Here is a 21,407-nt window from a genome sequence, read left to right as displayed (position 1 = left end):
CCTCAGACCAGGAAGCTTGCGAAGAGCAGGCGGTGGCTGGATTCTTTACCTGGTGACATCACTTTGCACCCAGGGTGGTCTCCTAGTGCCATTAGTGCAGATTTTTTCTTTTTAACCCTTAAAGATCTCTGGCTAAAGAGCTGCATCGGCGCGGTCTGCGATGCTCTGTTCCGCGTCCCACTAGTGCCCATTCCTCCTGTGCCTAAATCTGACACCGGCCGCGTTTTCTGAGCTGAGGAGTGTGCAGGTTGGGGCCACCCCCGAGGCCTGAGCGCAAATCGGAGCATTCGTTATGACTCTAGCCGCCAAACTGGAAGACTTTGAAGTGACGCTGGAGCACCTGCTCATGGATGTGTTTGTAAGTAAAGGCTTTCATTTATTCCACACAATGGGTCCTCCTCTGCCACCCCCAGTGTCTTTACGACTCTGTCCCTTTTGCTGAATAGGATTCTATTCCACAGTTGTCCAGTTCTCACACAGCGTCTTTATTTCTCGCTCGTGTGCCTCGGGGGAAGAAAACCATAAAGTGGCTAAATGCCTGAGTGGCGCGGAATGGTCTGTATGGATGACACAGCAGAGAAATGGCTTCTCAGAACAAGTAATGTCCAGACGTCTGAATGAATGGGTTGAAGGAATAGAAAACACCTGCCCAAAGAGACAGAAGCAGCCACAGTAGGTACTCCCGGGGAGACTTAGATGTGTTTGTGAAGTGAAGTGATCATTCCAGAAAACAAAGGAGAGGGTGGGCTCAACATACTGTATTTTTCCCATGGAGCGTGCAGAGGGTGGGAGAGAGAGAAAACATCACTCTGTACAGAGCACTGGTGTCTTGATCTTGTCCACTCTCCTAGGGATTAGGTTACTAAGACTTCCTCAGGAATTGATTTTATGGGATAAGGCTGTTTGAGTGACTGGTTTTTTAAAGCAGCAGCAGCTGACAGGGATACTTCTATTCCTGTGATGGTTTTAGAAACACAATCTTTGAAAGCCCCCATCATCCGTAGCAACCTAAACATCATTTCTACCCCAAACCAACCACGGTCATTCTTACTCTTTTCTCGGGGTTTTCTGTTGGTGATAGGTCTGTTTTGTATTACTGATGGGGGCGTAGGGAGCTACAGACTGTGTGAAGCATGCAGGGGGTAATACAGCTGAAAGAAAAGTGTTCTCCTTCCAAGAACAACACTGGCGTTCCCCTGGGAAAGGCGGTGGTGGTACATTTTGAGGACCAGCCAGTCTGTGTCTCGAATCTGGAAAAGGCTGTGGGGGGTTGGCCCTTTCACTATACATCACTAAGTCCCTTTCAGGAACCTCACAGGGAATGGTGTGTTTTGGCAGACGTGAGAGTCTGGGGTTTCTTTTCTTTATTAATTTATAATCTGTCATCTAATTGAGGCAACATTATACTGGCAGGATTCCCGAAGGGAATCACCCTTTGCAGGCTGGATACTGGGGTCCCAACACCTCGCATTCATTCTGACTAGAGGATCAGGAAGTTATGCCTTCAGGAGGAATGTGTCAAGAAAGGAGAGCGACCTTCTGGATTTCCCGTGACGGGAGGTTCATGGCCAGCATCGCTATTTTCTGAAGTATACATAGAGACTGAGCCGCAGGATGGGAAGTTTCTTTGCCAGCTGATACCCTCTGCCCAACCACCATGGTCTGCCATGGTGGTGGCTGTAGGGTCTTGTCTGGGGGGTGGTCTGTGTGTGGCATACCAAAGGGTGAGTGTGAGCTTGGTCACCTCAGGGAAAAATTAATCAAGAAGTTGTTTTATTTAAATACCACCAAGTCGTTAATGTAGTCCCTTTCTGTCCTTAGCTGCCCCTCCCCCCAACACACACACACTTTTCCAGTTACTTCCAATAATCTTGTTTGCGCGTTCCTAGATACACTCTCCCCTAGAAGGGAATGGGATCACATACTCCACCCTTTTCTGTAAATACAACCCTTAATTTCATGGGCCCAGTTTAGGTCCTTAGTACCTCTCGCTTGGACTAACCATCTAATTATTCTCCTATATCTATTATTTCCCTCCAGTTCATCCTCCCACTATTATCTCCAGATCAGCCTCTGTATACTCTATTTTATTAATTGCTGAAAAATATTGTTCAGACTAATTTGAGGTTCACAGCAAAATTGAGCAGAAAGTAAAGAGATTTCCCCTGTACTCCGGTTCCCACACACTCACAACATCCCACACTACAGCGATATGTTTATCACCATCAAGGAACCTATACTGACACATCATTGTCACTCAGTAGTTTACATTATGGTTCACTATTGGTGCTATACATTCTGTGGGTTGACTATGGGTGACTAACATGTGACATGTATCCACCATTGCAGAGTCATGTCAGGTGGCTTCACTGCCCTAGAAATCCACTTTGCTCCATTGATCCCTCCCCCCTCCCTCCTGCCTGGCAACCACTGATCTCTTTACTGTCTCCTTTCCTATTTTGCCTTTTCCAGAATTCCATATAATTAGGCTCATACAGTATGTGGCCTTTTCAGATTGGTTCCTTTCATTTAACGATACGCATGTAAGTTTCCTCCGAGCCTTCTCGTGGCTTGATAGCTCATTTCTTTTTAGCGCTTAATAATAGGCTGTTGTTTGGATGTGCCAACGTTTATTTATTCATTAACCTACTGAAGATATCTTGGTTGCTTCCAAGTTTTAGCAATTAGGAATAAATGGCTATAAACATCTGTGTGTAGGTTTTTGTGTGGACATAGGTTTCAATTCATTTGAGTAAACACCAAGGAGTTCAATTCCTGGATTGTATGGTAAGTGTTTAGTTTTGCAAGAAATGACCAAAGTATCTTCCAAAGTGGTTATGCTATTTTGCCTTCCCATTGGCAATTAAGCGCTCCCATTGCTCCGTATCCTTGCCAGCATTTGGTGTCATCAGTGTTTTGGATTTGGGCCATTCTAATAGATGTGTAGTGGTATTTCATTGTTGTCTTAACTTGCCATCGCTCAATGACATATCACATGAACATCTTTTTCATACGCTTACTTTCCATCTGTATATCTTCTTTGGTGAGGTGTGTGTTAAGGTCTTTGGTCCACTTTTTAAACCGGTTGTTTGTTTCCTCATCGCTGAGTTTTAAGAGTTCTTTGTCTCTCTGGGATATCGGTCACCTGTCAGATACATCTTTTACAAATATTTTTTCCCAGTCTATGGGTCTTCTCATTCTCCTGGCAGTTCTTTGCAGAGTAGTTTTTTCATTTTCATGAAGTCCAGCTCATCAATTATGTCTTTCATAGATATTGCCTTGGTGTTATGTCTAAAAAGGTATCACCACATCCAAGGTCATCTAGATCTTGTAGGAGTTTTATTGTTTTGTGTTTTACATTTAAGTCTGCAATCCATTTTGAGTTAATTTTTGTAAACGCTATCAAGTGTGATGTCTAGATTCTTTTTTTTTTTTTTTTTTTGGCATGTGAATGTTCAGTTGTTCCAGAACTGATTGTTTGAAAGGTTGTTTTTCTCCAGTGTACTACCTTTTCTCCTTTGCCAAAGATCAGTTTATTTTATTTATGTAGGTTTGTTTCTGGGCTCTCTATTCTGTTTCATTGATCTATTTGTCTATTCTTGCACCAGTACCATACTGTCTTAATTTTTTTTTTAATTTTTTTTCAACGTTTTTATTTATTTTTGGGACAGAGAGAGAAAGCATGAACGGGGGAGGGGCAGAGACAGAGGGAGACACAGAATCGGAAACAGGCTCCAGGCTCCGAGCCATCAGCCCAGAGCCTGACGCGGGGCGCGAACTCCCGGACCGCGAGATCGTGACCTGGCTGAAGTCGGACGCTTAATCGACTGCGCCACCCAGGCGCCCCATATACTGTCTTAATTAAAGTAGCTTTATAGTAAGTCTTGGAAGTTGAGTGGTATCAGCTTTCTCCAACTTTTTTTACCATCAATATTGAATTAATTAATCTGGATCTTTCGCTTCTCCATATAAGCTTCAGAATCAGTTTGTTCATATCTACAAAATAACTTGCTGGGATTTTGACTGAGATTGTGTTAATCTATAGACAAATTTGAGAAAAACTGACATTTAGATAATATCAAGTCTTCCCATCCATGGACACGGAATTTTTCTCCAATTATTTAGATCTTCTTTGATATCTTTCATCAAAGTTTTCTCATGTTCCTCATATAGATTTTATGCATATTTTGTTAGAACTTTCTATACCTAAATAGTTCACTCTGGGAGTGCTAATGTAAATGGTAACATATTTTTCATTTCAAATTGCACTTGTTCATTGCTGCATATAGGAAAGCAACTGACTTTTGTATATTAACCTTGTATTATATAACCTTTCTATAATCACTTATTAGTTCCAGGAGTATTTTTGTTAATTTTTTCAGATTTTCTATATTAACAATCATGTCATCTGTGAACCAAGACAGCTTTATATGTTGTATGTTCTTTCTCAATCTGTATACATTTTATTTCTTTTTCTTGTCTTATTGCATTAACTAGGATCCCAATAGTGTATCGGAAAGCAATGATGAGAAAGACATCGTTGCCTTGTTCCTGATCTTAATGGGGAAACTCCCAAGTTTCTCACCATTAAGTATGGTGTTTAGCTGAAGGCTTTTTGAGGATATCCTTAAGTTGGGAAAGTTCTCTATTTCCTAGATTATTGAGAGCTTTTATCATGAATGGGTGTTGGATTTTGTCAAATATTTTCTCTACATCTATTGATATGATTGTGTGGGTTTTCTTCTTTAGGATTTTTTTCATTGCATTTTGTTTCATTGGTTGATTTTTAATGTTGAAACAACCTTGTATACCTGGAACAAATCTCACTTTTTATCCTTTTTATACATTGTTGTACTCAGTTTGCTAGTATTTTGTTGAGAATTTTTGCATCTGTGTTCATGACATATATCAGTCTGTAGTTTTCTAGTTATGTGTTTGTCTGGTTTTGATATTAGAGCAATGCTGACCTCATAAAATGAATTAGGAAGTATTTACTTCTGTCTTCTGGAAAATATTGTGGAAGATTAGTATAATTTCTTCCATAAATGTTTCACAGAGTTTAGCATTGTACCTATCTGGGCCTAAGGCTTTCTGTTTTGCAAAGTTATCAATTATTGGTTCTATTTCTTCTTATGTGAGTTTTGGCAGATTGTCTTTCAAGGAATGGATCCGTTTCATTTGGGTTATCAAATTTATGGGCACAGAGTTGTTCATAGTGTTCATTTATTATCTTTTTAATGTCCAAAGGATGTCTCCTCCTTCACATCTGATAGTAGTAATTTGTGTCTTCTCTCTTTTTTTAAATTATCCTAGCTAAACATTTATTGCTTTTATTGATCTTTTCAAAGGACCAGCTTTTGATTTTATTGGCTTTCGCTATTAATATCCTGTTTTTAGTTTCATTGATTTTTGCTCTAATTTTTATTTTTTTTCCTTCTGCTTACTATGATTCAATTTGCTCTTCTTTTTTCTACATTCCTTAATGGGAAGCTTGTATTACTGATTTTTAGATTCCTCTTCTAATTTATGCATTTAATGCTATAAATTTCCCACTGAGAACTTCTTTCACTGCACTCCACAAATTTTGATAAGCTGTGTTTTCAGTTTTAGTTCAAAAAACTTTTAAAAATTTCTTTTTAGATTTCTTATGCGATCCATGTGTTATTTAGAACTATGGTGTTTAATATTCAAGTATAATCTATCTTTTTTGTTATTGATTTCTAGTTTAATTCCATTGTGGTCGGAGAGAAGACATCATATGACTTTTAATCTTTTAAATTTGTTAAGATGTGTTTTATGTCCCAGGAAATGGTTTATCTTGGTGAAAGATCCATGTGAGCTTGAGAAGAATATGTATTCTGCTTTTGTTGGATGAAATAGTCTATAGATGTCCATCATATTCAGTTGTTTGATGGTGTTGTTGAGTTCAACTTTGTCCTTACTGAATTTGGGCCTGCCGGATCTGTCCATTTCTGACAGGACAATATTGACATGTCCAACTATACTAATAGCTTTATCTTTTTCTTCTTGCAGTTCTATCAGTTTTTGTCTCACATATTGTGACACTCTGTTATTAGGAGCATATATGTTAAGAATTGTTATGTCTTTTTGGAGAATTGGCCCATTTATCATTATGTAATACCCCCTTTATTCCTGATAGTTTTACTTGAAGTCTGCTGAGTCTGAAATTAATATAGCTATTCCTACTTTCTTTTGATTAGTATTAGTATAGTATACCTTTCTCCATCCCTTTGCTTTCTACCTAGATGTGTCTTTGGGTTTCTTATAGAAAACATATAGTTTGGCCCTGTGTTTTGATCCACTCTGATAATATCTGTCTTTTAAGCTGTATATTTGGACTATTGACATTTAAAGTGATCATTGATATTGTTAGATTAACATTTAACTCTATTTGTTACTATGTTCTTATCATCAAGCTCAGAGATTCTTTCTTCATCTGTCTCTAGTATACTAGTAAACCTATCAAGTCACTCTTCTTTTCTCTCACAGTTCCTGATCTCTAGAATTTCTTTTGAATCCTTAGAATTCCCATCTCTCTGTTTTCATTTCCATCTGTTCTTCCATATTGCCAACTTTTTCCATTAAAGCCCTTAGGATATAAATTTTAGTTGACTTTTTTTTAGTTCCTGGTCTAATAATTCAAATTCCTGCCATATCTCACTCTGTTTTTCATGCCTGTTCAGTCTCTTCAAATTGTTTTTTTTTTTTTTTGCCTTTTAGTATGCCTTGTAATTTCAAGGTGGACATGATGTATTGTATGAAAGGAACTATGGGAAATAGGCCTTTAGTAATGTGGTGGTAAGGTATGGGAGGAGAGGCATGTGTAGCCCTTTGCTCGTTCTCAGTCTTTTAGTGAGCCTTCGGGACTTCATCTTCACCAGTGTTTTTCAAGTTTTTTTTCCTCCCCTAGGTGAGACAGGATAGGTGGAGGGGCTGAAGTTGGGCTTTTTCCTTCCCTCACTTGGAAACCTAGCGCCGGCTGCAGTTGTGTATTTCCCTTCCCCCGGTAGGCTCCCCAGGAAGGCTTCCCTTCCCCATTGTTTAGGCTTTCATAAAATAGTTTCTCCTGAGGGCAAGCCTTGTTAAGAAGGGCAGGATCCTCTGATGTATTTCCATTTATACATCCCTAGAGAATATTGAAAATGAGCTTTAAAGTTGCATGAGCTTGGGTCTCAGTCCCAGCTCAGCACCACTTCCTACTTGTGTGACTGTCAGCAGGCTGGCAAGCATTTAATCTTTCTGAGCTTTGATTTCCTTATCAATAAAATGCAGCTAATTCTACCCAGCTTACAGGATCGTAGTGAAGATCTCAAAGAGGTAATTTAGAGCAAGTGCCCAGGGCCATGCCTGATGCAAAGGAGGTGCTCATGGGTTAATCCACATCTTCCCTTTGCCTTCCCCTATAAAGGCATCTGTTTCAATCCCCAAAGTGCAATAAGTCATTTTCTGTTTCTTTACTCCTATGTTCACTCTTACCATTCCCACCCAACACTCTCCCTGGAATTATCAGGGGTTTTGGTTCTGTGGAAGCACAGCATTTACTCCTGGCCTTGACTTCATCAATCTGTGGCCATTTCTCCTGACTTCTCCCAAAATGGCAAGAGGTACCCGGTCCTGAGCTCTGCAGCCAACAGGGGCGTGGAGCCCTGGGGACAGGCTTCTTCTGCTTTCCAGCAGGGTTTTCCTGGGTAGGGCCTCTGAGCAAGGTGACTCTGGGCTGCCTTTCCAGAACCACCTGCCAGGAGAGAACCAGAGAAAAGTGTCCAACATCCCATAGGGCTTGAGGACTTGTCATTCATAGGTCACTGACTCTCCTCTCAGCCCTGCTAAGAAATATAGGCTTTCTCATGTGAGTCTAATTGTCTAGAAAAAATATTTGCATCACAGTCCCATCAGCCTTAGGTTTCCTCTGTTGCTCATAGTATGCTCATCAGGATGTCATCCCACTATCTGAAGAACAGCTGTTTCCAGATTGACACTTCCTTTCCAGGATTACAAAGGGCCACTGAGGGATTTTGTGGGAATGCAAGGCTTCTGCAAGATACGATAAAAGGGACATATCAGACCTGGTGTTTCATAATTAGTTGTCACCACTCTGGGGCTCCTGTCGCCGCTACAGTGCTGTTGGGTTCACGAGAGGAAATAACATACATGAGTGTGTACATGAGTGTATTCATGCAGACACACACACACAATATCACAGCAAAGTGAAGAACACAGAAGGTCCAGTCAAAGTGCGTGAATGCCTCTCCAGGAGAATCTCCAGAATTGGTGGCAATGCCCTTACTGACGTATTTGTCTTCCTTCCTTTCGTCCATGTGTCCTCATCTTGTTTCAAAGGATTTAAGGTTCTTTTCAAGGTGGTTTGGAGGCTTCTCGTTCAGTAGCCATTTCCATAGCAGATCCATAGACCAAGAGCTCTGAAATGTACACCGAAGGAAAGGAAAACGGAGGAAATCAAGCAGGTCTCCTGAAACATTACTTGTCAGATAGAATAACCCAGTATCAAGACTCGAATCTGTCCATCCAGAAGGAGGCCAGACGGCTCTAGCTCTCCCTTCTGCTGCCAGAGAGCTGCACACACTTTCTCAAGGCCATCAGTGACCCCATAATGCCACCCACTGCTCCCAGTCCTTATCTGTTCATAGTGCCCGGAACATTGCTCCTCTGTTTACAATTCAGTTCTAATTTTCATCAAAATGATACATGTGCATGGCAATGTTCATAACATTTTAAAGGTGAAGAGGGACTAGAAGGCTTATAAAGAAAAACACCAGGCTTCAGACCCTTTCTCCCCATCTCCGGGTCCTCTCCCCAGGAACATCCTTTGTAAGATGAGGCTTTAACTTACTTGAAAGCTTCCTCCACATCCCTACAAATACTTATCTCTCTCCGTCCACCTTTACCAATATATCTATACCACGGTTTAAATCAAAATTCAGTTTTATTACGATGGCTAATGTATTGTTTACACTGGAGAAATGGTGTGTATTGTGATCACATCTCCTGGATTTTACACCTTTCTGTTTTTCCAGGTGGCAGTAATTGCTTTGTTTCATTGTTTGCTTGATTTTCTGTGCACCTATTAGTCATTTTTCTCTAAGATCTTTAATCTTTAAGGAGCTTTGTACCTGCTCTCAATTTGGTGCACTCATCAGATACTCAATACATGCGTTGTTTTTTTTTTTTTTTTGAGACCTCCTTCCGGGGCTCCTCCATGCTCCTGCACCTCTTGGGCGAGCTCCTCTCTGAGTCCCTAGCATGACTGTGTTCTTGGGGCTCCTCTTTTCATTATTCTGAGAAACCCCTCCGTCAGCTCTCCTAGGATTCATTCTCCTTTACTTGGAATTCAAATACCACCACCCCCCCCCCCCTTGCAGGCTTAACTTTCTTTTACTGGAGACTATCTTCCAGTAAACTCTTGAGAAGAGGTGTGTGAGAAGAAGGAAATTTTGTGTTCTTGAATGCCCACCCTCACACTTAACTAATAACCTGACTAGTGGTTACTAGTCTGCAGTTGAAATCCAAAGCGACATTTCTAGGTTCGACTCCCCTGTTATGTTCCAGGTCAAAATGTTCGGTCACCAGGAGCTCTGTGTGTCCAGAACTACTCATTATCATCTCCCCAAACCTGGTCCTCCTTCTGGGTACTTGGCTAATAGGACCATCCTTCCTCTACTCCATCATGATAGAGGATCACTGTGTGCCTCCCTCTACCATTTATTTTTCCCCAGTATCTTGTATTCAGCCTCGCACTGCTGTCCTGGTTCTGGGCTCCATCACCTCTCACTTGGACGATGGCAATAACCTTGCCACTGTTCTCTTGGCTTCTGATACACCTGGGCTCTCCATCCTACCACTCAGCCTTTACCACTCAAGCTCAAGAAGTTCAGGCTAGATGGTGTCACTTCCTTGCAAGAAGTAGCTTGTAATGACTCCTGTTGCTCACGGATAAGTTCTAAAATATATTTTTCTATAATCTGCATGTCAGAATCCGGCTCTACTGTCATTTCTTACCACCTTTATTCCCACACGTGATTCCACTATGTCACTTAATTTTCACACGTCTGTTATCTGCATTCGTGCTCTCAAGGTTTAGAATTCAAAGAGAATGGAGTACGCCAAGTACAGTAACAGTGAGAGTCCCCTATGCATCTTCGTCCACATCTTAGCACGTGTCCATGGTAGGTATTTTGCCCATTCTGGCCTTGATCATCTACTGCGTATCCCTTTTGCATTTTGACCTATGGGATGTTGGGAAGCATCTAAGACACACTCAAGATAAACCCTATTCTTATGATGGGAGGTTTCTCAGCACCCATCTTTAAACAGATCAAGTGCTTTCCTTTCCCACGTTGGTACAATACAGACCAGGTGGGTTATCCCAGAGAACCATGGGCAATTGGGCACCTGCCCTTGGGAGTGACATTGTCCTGGGCACAGAACAGAAAGCAATCTGACGGCCCCAAAGAAAGCCACCGTCCTTTGCAGCACCAGAGGGATTACTTAAAACAAGGTAACCATTCTCCTATTAAAGAAAATCATGTTAAACTTCTCCTGGAAAAAAAGGTAGCATGGAAATTAGTAGCAGATTTAAAAGTTGATCATTTGCCACCCAATGCTTATCTAAGACACCTGAAATTTGAGAGCTGCACCTCGTAAAAGTCAAAAGCCAACATCCATTGACTCTGTTTAGAGGTGTACTATATATATTCAGCTAATCCTGGGTCATCAATACCATAGATAAGAACATTATTTATTTTGCCATTCTGGGTGCAATTACACAGTTTACCCTGTGCAAACGGCACTTCATAAAAATGGCAAATCAATGCTAGTTATCAAAATCCATCCACATGGATGGATAGCCCATGAAAAAGAGCTTTGCAAAACGGTCTCGCAAGCCAATCCACACAGCCAGCCCCACACGGGTCAGCTTATTACCCGATTAATCACACAGGCATCCTGGCAATCTTATCGATTCTTCAGGACCTGGACATGACATCACTTCGAATAGCACATGCAATAAGCCATTACCACCATGCAGAATAGCCATTATCCCAGGCTACAGCCATTGATTGCCTGACTTAGCCTCATGCTGGGAAGGGCAAGTGGAGCTCTGATGGGGGCAAATCATATCCAGAGCAGATGTGAAGGACTTTTATGTGGAGGAATGAAATTCGTCTGCTGCTTGCAAGCTGGATCTCTGCCTGCTCCCTCCTTCTCTGGGTGAAGAGTTGAATAATCCCGCCAGCAGGCTGATGAGCTGGCATTTGGTGCCCATGAAGCAAAGGGTGCTAAGACAGAATCTAGACTAATCCTCCGCACAGGCCGTTCGTATTTTCTACTTGACATTCCCTACAGCTTGATCATTGCCATCAAGATTGAGTGAGATTCTCGGATCCCTGATTAGCACATGAGGTTTCCAAGCAGCAAATGCTGTATTTTCTCCCCTACCCTGGAAGAATGTAAGGTCTGGGTTCCTTTGTGACCAGATGTGTATTTTTGAGTTGATGGGGAATGGGGTTGGGGGGGGGTCTTCTTCTGGGCAAATTAATTCTCTACTCCTAGTTACCCCGATGAAACCTACCGAACAGGGCATTCTCGAAGGTCTAAAAAGAAGCCTCTTTACCACCCAGTATATGTGGCTAAACTGTGTGACCTTTAAGGAATTCAGATGGATGAAACATGTATGTCCTAGGAGAATATGTATGAAGAGGCAGAGAGGTAGATGGTGAGATCCAGGAAGGCTGTTATGTTGAAGCAACGGGAAACAGTGTACCAAAGTGAGAGTGAAAATTTGTGTGTGTGTGTGTGTGTGTGTGTGTGTGTACCATTTCCAAAGAACTTGGACAGATTGGACAGATTGCATTTTATCCTATTGGGTAGCTCTTCAGCAAACTTCCAGGTTTCACTATGAATACCTCATCACAGGGGGGAACTAAGCATGAGGAACAAAAACAAATGCTTCCAGAAAGCAGAAGTTCCCTTGTGTCCTCCCTTCTTGGAGCAGCACCTGATCCATAGCAGGCATCTAGCAGAGTCCAGCAGTTGATGAACCCCGAAGCCTCTTTCGGTGTGACCTGGGCCAGGTGACTTCATGTCTCTGGGCCTCAGTGTCTTCATCTTCATGTAGGGAAAAGGCAAAGTGCCCATTTGACAAGACGTTACGAGAATTAAAGAATTAATACATCTAAAAGCTTTTAGAATGGTGCCTGCAGCAGACTGTGCCTTGAAACGGGGTTGCCATTATTCTATTAGACCCTCAGTAAAATTAGTGCTGAATGAATGATGCAGTGGAAGCAATAGAAGGATGTTTTCAAAATTGGTTTAGATGGGGGCAAAGCCAATATCGGAGAGCTTGGCATGGAATACAAGGAGAGCACAGACAATGTCATATCAGAAGCAATTAGTAGACTCGTCCCGGCCCACCAGACTTCTACCAGCAACAGTAATTAGGAGCCAAACTGAACAATTCGGTTCAAATTCCTTTTATTTTCTTTGCCTGGCTGGTCACGGAGGCAGACTATTCAATAAAGCCCAGAATGTAGCCTAAATAGGCAAGGGAAGTTAGAGAGAGACAGAGGGGAAGGAAGGAGGGAGGAGAGAGACAGAGGGGAAGGAAGGAAGGAAGGAAGGAAGGAAGGAAGGAAGGAAGGAAGGGAAGGAAGAAGGAAGGAAGGAAGGAAGGAAGGAAGGAAGGAAGGTTGGAAGGAAGGAAGGAAGGAAGAAGGAAGGAAAGAAGGAAGGATGGAGGGAGGGAGGGGGGAGGGAAGGAAGGAAGAAGGAAGGAAGGAAGGAAGGAAGGAAGGAAGGAAGGAAGGAAGAAGGGAGGGAAGGAGGGAAAGGCAAGAAGCCAAGAAAATTTTATCTGCCTACCCCCCCCTGGCTACAATTGTCCCTACAGTTTCCTCCAAATGCCACACGAGGACGAAGAGTCTGTCCAAAACTGGACACTGCCAATAGTGTCCTGCATCAGGCCAAACCTGCATGAAAACCAAGAGACCCCTCAACCATCCTCCCTGTGTGACCTGTGAATAGTCTCGCCGGCCTTGGCCCTTTGAGGTCTGGTGATAACTGTGTTGCTTGGTATCTTCCTCCTGCTCTTGGGGATATTAGGTTTCATATTTGGCCTAAATTCCGGCCTCTTTTCAAACAGAAAATTATGGATGTGGGTAGCACTTCTGTTCGCGTCACCTCAGCCATAGCTTACTCTAATAAGACGTGACATGAATGACCCAGGTTGGCTGGGTCAGGAGCTAACGGGAATGGTGACGGAGCGTTGAAGAAAGACAGGGCTTCCCTCCCAAACTCCCCTCACCCCGGCTCCAGGAATGTTCCAGATTGCTGAGGAATTCTTCGTGTGTGTCTTTGGCTCAGTCTCATCCTGGTTATCCTCCCACCTGGTTTGCACGACAGCAATTAACCCCAAACTTCATTCAAAGCCAGTGGTCCCTCTCCCGGCTCAGGGCTACCGTGGGTTGCTCGTCCCTGTCCCTCCGCACGAGCCCTGCTCACCGAGCTGCCTCTACTGCATCCGTAGTCTCTCTGTGGGACTGGCCTGGCCTCTAAACCCAGCTCTTGTCCTGTGGACGGAGTCCCTGGTGGGGTCTTTGAAGACCCTGCCTCCTTCACGCCGCGGTTCCCTGGTGTAAGTGACGTGTTTCTTCCACTTAGTCGTTTAAGATCTCCTCTTTCCCTGGCCTCCCTCTTGTTCTCTGCCCCTCCCCCATGGCCGCTGGGCTGATCCGCGAGTGGCCATGGCGCCCACGCGCACACCCAGCCGGTGGAGTCTCCCCTCTTCCACGGCTGCCTCCCACTATCTCCATGTTGTCGAATGCTTTCTCTCCGACAGGCCGTTATCCCCAAGCCCCCCGCCCCCCGTTCACCCCCCTGCTATCGGTGACCAAGAACACCCATTTGATCTGATACATCTTACGTCGGCGTGTCAAGACCATTGATTTTCCGGAAATATGGTTCAATCGATCCCCATGCATTTTCATTCCAGAGTTTGAATGTAAACAATTCTCACTGAGATGAGGAGGAAGTGTTCAAAATAAACAAACAAAACCCCACTCCACCCGCCTTCAGTGCTCTGCTCCAAGAGGCATCCAAAGCAGGGGCTTCAGAGGCTCTAGAACAGAAGTGTGTCTTCTCCACCCCATGTCCCCGGGTTCACTGACACCGCACCCCCATGGCATCCTCCCCATCTGTCCCATGGGCCATCACCCTGTGCCCCGGATGTGCGGGGAACCTCCGTGCCCGCCATCCTGGCAAAAACGTGCTTTCTCCAAGTCGTGTGCTATTCCAGACGTTCTCCCCTTGCTTTTCGGTTTTCTTTTAGTTACTCCTTATTCACCATGTCCCAGTCCTTTGGTCCCCTGTCTCTGGTCTCAGTGCCGATCCTGGTTTACCCTCGGATCTCTTCCTTCTCTTTCCGTCCCCCACCCCTATGGCTGTTTCCAAGGCTCCCTGTCAACTGTCATCAGCGCATGGAGGCTGGGGAGGGTAGGCTGGAATGGAGGAGGGGAAGACCAGGGCCTTCCCTACTCCACCTTGGCCCGTGGCTCCAGCAGTGATCAGGTCTCACCCAGTGGGTCCACAGGGTTCCAGCCTCTGCAAGGTGACCCTGGCCCTGGGTGCTGGTAATCTGGCTCATCCCTTTACCCCCAGGCCGGGGACTGTGTTGGCTCCCACTGGGCTACCTGCACAGCCCCTTGCTGCTCACCAAGGGACCAGAGACTCGAGAACTGCTCCTTCAAATGCCATTTCCTGTACTTGAATTCTCTCTCTTTCTTTTTTTAATGTTTATTTACTTTTGAGAGAGAGAGAGAGAGAGAGAGAGAGAGAGTGCATGGGAGGGGCAGAGAGGGGGACAGAGGATCTGAAGCAGGCTCTGCTCTAACTACAGCGAGCCCAATGCGGGGCTCGAACCCACGAACCGCGAGATCATGACCTGAGCTGAAGTCAGAGGCTTCACCAACTGAGCCACCCAGGTGCCCCTAAATTCTCTCTTTTTTAAAGACAGGGAATTTTCCCTTATCTCTCTTGGGTCCCATGGATATATCTCCTTTTTGAATTTCTAACCTGCTGTAACCTAATAGAGTCCTCGTGTTATGTGAGAGTGTAATGGATCAAGTCAGGCCCTGATACGAAACAGCTTGACTCTGGTTTCATCTTCGATCTGACAGTTCTAGCTGTGTTATATTGGTTAAGTTATCAAACCTCTCTGAGCCCCAGTTTCATCACCTGTGAAATATGGACCGTGAAACTCATTTCTGCCATCGAGATAGCCTTGGGTAACCTAGGCTAGGCACTCAGTAAATGTGAGTTCCCCTCACCCCTCCTAAAGTGGTCCTATCTGCAAAGGCATGAGTGCACATCCCTTCCTGGGAAACATATTTGTGTTTTAAAAATGGCTTTCTGAAATTAAATGCTTTCGTCTCAGCAGTTAGTTCTAAATGTATAAATCTTAACCCCCCACGGCAAAACTATCAGCTTGTATTTTTGGACAAGCTGACCTTTGAGAGCGTTCAGATCTGTCTGTGAAGGTGGCTAGTTACTCTGCGGGGGCTGGGGAAAGCTCCGGAGACACCTCCTCGTCCCCATTAGCTGGGAGAAGGCCCTGGGGCTCATATGGGAAAGGATCCTGCACCTCGCCCCCCTGGGGGGTAGAGCGGATGGGGCTCAAATGTGTGGGAGTCTGGCTCAGGGTTATTTTTGTTTCCATTAACATTCTCTTCTATATGTATTTTAACCTTAATCAAATGCATATGTTTTTGTTTTATTTGCACTTAGCTCATCAAAGTGTCCTTTATGATCTGAACTATGCCATGAGGCCTTAACTCGTCAGCGAAACACTCATTAATACCCCTGGGAAACAGGAAGTTGCATTTAGTCAAATATAAATAAATTCAGCTCCCAGGGGCTTCACCCGGCCTGGGTCAGGAGAGAGACAGTGACTCCTCTCTCAGCTGTTCTGATCCAGCGCCACCCCCCGCCCCCCCCCCTTCCCTGGCCCCCCACTCAAACTGCGCTGGAAGGAAGACATCCAGGGACTCTGGACAGATAAATGTTTTTGAAAATGTGCCTGTCCTTCATTCAAAACCCTTACGTCGTCCAGTGTGGTTTTATCAAGGAAACCGGATGCCTTTGGCCAAATGATTGGATACCATTCCGGATTTATTTCCATCCCCAGATAGTTTGAAGCCAGGTTTGAAACCAGGCAGTGCAGGAAGGAGGTGAGAAAGAGGGAAAAAGGTAAATCTAAACCACCTCCTTGCAGAGGCCGCTCCGCAAGCCGGGCTGAGTAACTTCCTTCCCGTCTCTCCTCGCTCGCCTTCTCTCTCACCCTTTCCCTGGCTCTCCGACGCACATATGGAACCCATTACGAACAAAGCCCGATTGTTGTATATTTGAAATTTCCCACATCAACTTGATGCTTTCTTTAACTGCCTCTTAATGCGTGTCTGCACTGGGTGACCAGGCCCTGCTTCCGTCGCTCCCACCCCGCCCCCACCGGCACCCACCTTGGAGAGGCTTTCCTGGTTCATTTTCCAGCAGTGTAAACCTTTGCTTCTTCGCCTTGCACCCCACCCCATTTCCTATTAGAGTCTTTGAATAAACACAACTTTCTTTTCCATGGTTTGCAATAAACTGGCCCGCAGAGAATAAATAAAAGCCAGATCCCAAAGCACGTAAGTGATATCAGGCTAACACCAAAAAGCATGGATTACTACAAAGGAAATGGCATCCCTTTCTGAAAACCCAGCGCAGAGAGGACCAGTGGATGTAGAAATACATTAACAGCAAGAAAACAAAAATACCTCCAATTCAGGAAGCCCCTGACTTGTTTTTATTTATCGTTAATTTTCTCTGCTGGAGAAATAAGCAGATTTGGGGGGGCGGCAGGGAGCAGAGAGAGGTAGCCATAGATGAAGAATATATCAATTACAAAATATTACAGAAAAGTTAACATCTTAGATCACGTGTACCGTCCTTCATAGGGCTGTCTGATCTGGAATCATACGCTGTTATCAGAAAAGAATAGGAAATATGAGGGATGAATCTGAATCTAGTCCTTTTCAGAGCCTTGTAAAATCAAACCTAACTGCTTCACGTTAACTGGCATGCGTAAAAATAAATGTCCTCTGACACAAACATTTAAACGAAGACGTGCCAAATGCAAGTCTGTCTGGAGTATTTGATTTGATTCATCGGAACCATATGATACCAACATTTTTTCCTTCACTCACACTCTATCTTTGCGGACTACATCCACATATATAATTAATTGCACTCCCACGTTTATTTTCTATGCATTGGAAAGCGAGAGAGAAAAACCAGATATGCACATCTGATGCTCAGGGTCATATGTGTAATTTACGACTGTGAAGAGGGATTCCCCAAGTCCCCAGTGCGTTATGTCACTGGTCTGCAAACATTTTTCCTGTGCTCGGAAAAGAGTGAAATCAGAATGCAGGATTTCACATTAATCTCCGCACCAGATGGTGATATTCCAAATAGTCTTTTTAAGGGGAGCATGTGACCTACTGTACGGCCGAGGGGCTTTGGAGTCACGTGACAGAATGAATACTACGTCTGATGGAGCTTTGATTAGACCACTGACCTGGTTACCGTCCGTCGCCACGAGAAGCAAAGTTGACATTTCTGGATCACTCTCCCCAGAGGCGTCGCTTGCCAACTTCTGGGACATGCAGTCTCACCGAGGGGACTGACAGGCAGGGACAGACAAGAGGCAGCTAAATCCGCGCTGCTGAAGGCAGGCTGAAGTTACAGAACTTGGGCTATTTTTCTGCTCCCCCATTCCCCCGCCTCCCTACGAACCACATCTTGACTCATACAGTCGAAAGAAAAAACTCTTTTGGTTATTTGATATTTGGGAAACCTCCAGGAGACCATAACTTAGTTTTGAGGAAGCCTTGTCTCTCACTTTGCTGGGAGCACACACACTCACACACACACACACACACACACACACACACACACACACACTTGCTCACGCGGCTCCAACACCATGGTGGTTCAGGCTGCAGTGGCTCCGAATAGATCTCAAAGACTTTTACTGAAAATTCCGTATGGATCTCTGAGAAGACGCAGCGTGGAGAGGGTAAGCAACGTGGCGGGCGGCTTGTTTTGCATCGAGCAATTGCTCCAAAGAAAGGGAGATGTTTGTTTGCATTGTACACAACATCCCTTCTGGTAGCCCTGTTTTCCTGAGAATTCTGAATTCCTGGGACGGTAGAACACTCTATGATGTGTAAATTTTTTTCTTAACAGATAACTGATGAGAAATTTGCAGTAAATCTGTGCTGTGCATGGGGGGGGAGGTGCTGTCAGAGATGAGATAGGAGGGAAAGAGATGGGGTGGGGACTGACTGCCCTTTGGGATGGGGAGAGAAGAAGTGAGCTCCTGGGGAGAAGAGCAGGGGCTACAAACAGATCCATTAGTCGCACAGCTGCAAATTTCCTCTGTGGGGTGACGGAGTCTTCAAAGGAGGCGCTGATGATGTTAAGGAGCTTTGATGCCTGGAGGGTTTGAATTATGCCCCCCACCCCCATTGATGCAAACTGTCCTCTGTCGTGTTGTTGTCGTTTCAAATACCTTGCCATCATTTTGGATTTTTTTTTTTTTATACTATGGGTTTCGGCTCAAAACTACTCTGTTAATTTTCTGAAACATGCTTACTTTATGGTAGCCCCTGGCAGAGATGATCCTGTAAAGTAATAAGGATTTGTCCTTCTTTGGAGTGACTAATGCAGTGTGGGGGATGACTAAGGTTAACGCAAAACTAGCTGTCCTCGGGATGTTGGGCTTGGTGCAGGGACAAAATGCCTACATCCCCGCAGGGGGTGGAATGCTTTGTGGGTTTTGGAAACCCAGAAGCTCCTGTTGGAATCATGGCATTCCTCTCCCTGAGCTGAGGAGTCTACTTAGATGTCCTAGACTAAAGTGCAGTGGAAAAGCCATAAGGCAAATAGCATCACAAAAGCTCTCTTGAGAGATAAGCAACCTGCTGTATCTTACGAAGGGGAACAGGGTTGAATTCGAGGAACTTGTTCTGGCTGGAATGCTTACAACTCAGTGATTTTCTTTTTTCATTTAAGGGAAACGCAGTTGAAGTGTTAAAAAAATATATGAGTGTCTATCTAGACTTTCAGGTGGACTTGATTTCCTGACTCGTGATGAGTTGCGTTCTTTCTGCCATTTGAGTACTGGTGAAAAAAACCCTTCACTTCCTATTCTGGTTGTGTGTAGGTCTTTATTTTGAGACATATCTCTTGTGCTCAATAACAGAGTCACCAGCTAATACACAGTCAGTGCCTCCTGTATGCTCCCTTCTATCCCAATAGCTCTAGAACCTAAGACTAATACTTACGGCTTATACTGAATATGATTTTAGGTTCTGTGGAAAATATTTTGACTTTTACGATAAGTTGATGTAAGATGTTCTGTTCACAACTAATCATTTAGAAATGCGAATTGTACACGCTGGAGTTGTAGAACCTGGTCACAGTAAGGAGAGAGTTATCTGGGCATGGGCACAAAAAAAAATCCATAGTAACCTGGTAACTTCTATTTAACCATTAGAATCTCCAGACGGATGCTTGATAGATCGTGGGTGGTTAATAAATCCGCACGTATGTAGTTACCACTTCTGTCATTCACTGTTCACCAATTTAAGAAAGACCGACAGACTCTGAACGTAGCATCATACATAAAACATGGTCATATGTGTTGGTACCTACTTACATTCAAAACACACAGACCTATTTTCCACGTGTGGGTTCACACCAGTGACGCGATCTTAGATCTGCAAGCTGCTGGGCCCAGGAGAAGCAGACACCTCACCGGACCATCAGGTAGCCTATTCGTCTTGGTTGCTAGATGTGAAGAAACGGGGCCGGGACACCATGGCTCACAGGAAGACAGCCCTTGCACTCCTTATGAGCCCCCCCGTGTCACCCTCCCCCGTAAGGGAGAATGACACTGATTGCCATGTATGGTGAATGCGTGAATTCCAACTGGACGTTTTACCCTGTTGTCGGCTTTATGACCCTTTTTAGAATCGGAGTCAAACATTTATGGAAAAAGAGGGCAGGAAAAGTGAGAAATGGCATCTGCTGTTAAGGGCAGACACTGGGGACCAGCACTCTTTTCAGGGGATGCCTTGACTTGAAAGCAACAGCACCTTTCCCAGGTCTACCAGCAGCCTAGAGGGTGACAGGCATTCAGGTGGGTTTCCATTGTCTTGTGATGCGTAATGATCTTAAGGCCTCGCAAATCTGTACCGTCTTTACTCCAGGGCATTTTTATATTCGTTACTTCGTAGTGGGATCCTGAGTTGCTGGGGAGACACTGAGAATGGAGGCCATTGCCCTTGTCCTGTAGGAGCAGGGAAGCCATGACGTAGAGAGGGTTAATCTTCTGCCCAGGAACATACAGTCAACCAACCACAGAGTAGGTCCCATGTCTAGGGACGCAGTATCTTCTGTCCCTGCCATTGGGTTCTCGTCCCTTTACCTTTGCTCTCTGGGGGAGCCTCAACATTGCAGCCTGGCCCTGAGCAAAGGGTGATCGCCAACCTGTCACCAGTACTTTGCATGAAAGGGAATATAGAAGACTCAGGCAGGGAGAATAGTTCGTGATCCCTGGGGCCGGCTGTACGCACAATTACACAGTTGCTCCTGTTTTCCAACAGGAAACATTTTTCTGGAAAACAAAATGCACCTTTGAACTGTGCTATCTAGACATTCATCAAATCCTGATTTCCAAAGCACTCACTCGGGCCAGGAGCCCATCACCGTGCTAGGCAGGGCAGGAAAAACATCAGAAATACAAGATGCTTTGCTTGGTAAGACGGGAGATTTGGGATCCGGGTTTATATAAACAAAATAGTTACAAGCTTTGACGTCACAGGGCACTAATTTAGCTACAAAACAAGAAATGAAAACAAATTAGGTGCTACTGGAAGCAGCCAGGTGGGGTGAAAGGGCAGGGCTGGCAGTCACACGGTCCCCAAAACTGAGAGCCTCATCTGTTGCTAATTGTGTGACCTTGGCCATGTGACCAGGCTTTCTCCACGTTCTTAGTTTCTACATCCGCAGTATCCACCCTTGAGGGCAGTTATTAAGGATTACAGATAATTTCCTTATGTAAGGACCTAACACAATAACCTCACATATAGAAAGCCATCATTAATGATAGGGTATTTTTTTTTAAGTTTATTTATTTTGAGAGCGAGAGAACCAGAGGGGGAGGGGCAGAGAGAGAGGGAGACAGAGGATCCCAAGCAGGCTCTAAGCTGACAGCAGATGGGGCGCCTGGGTGGCTCAGTCGGTGAAGCGTCCGACTTCGGCTCAGGTCA

The 21,407-nt window shown here is 44.4% G+C and overlaps 1 protein-coding gene across 3 annotated transcripts in view; it reads left to right on the top strand.

Annotated features, from left to right (window-relative positions):
- Positions 1–317: 317 nt before the first annotated feature.
- FRMD4A (FERM domain containing 4A) overlaps positions 318–21,407 on the top strand; it is a 331,019-nt gene continuing 309,929 nt past the window's right edge. Inside the window, exon 1 of one of the 3 annotated variants that reach the window (XM_047864925.1) lies at positions 318–358. In XM_047864925.1, coding sequence (XP_047720881.1) covers positions 347–358 — 12 coding nt within the window. In that variant the 5' untranslated portion in view covers positions 318–346. Of the gene's footprint in view, positions 359–17,647; positions 18,149–21,407 lie in introns of those variants that run through there. The other 2 variants (XM_047864924.1, XM_047864923.1) reach the window with 2 other exon arrangements.

The sequence above is a fragment of the Prionailurus viverrinus genome, chromosome B4, assembly GCF_022837055.1.
Source record: "Prionailurus viverrinus isolate Anna chromosome B4, UM_Priviv_1.0, whole genome shotgun sequence".
Classification (NCBI taxonomy): domain Eukaryota; kingdom Metazoa; phylum Chordata; class Mammalia; order Carnivora; family Felidae; genus Prionailurus; species Prionailurus viverrinus.
The sequence above is the reverse complement of the archived record's forward strand: the minus strand, read 5'-3'. Positions and strand labels throughout refer to the sequence as shown.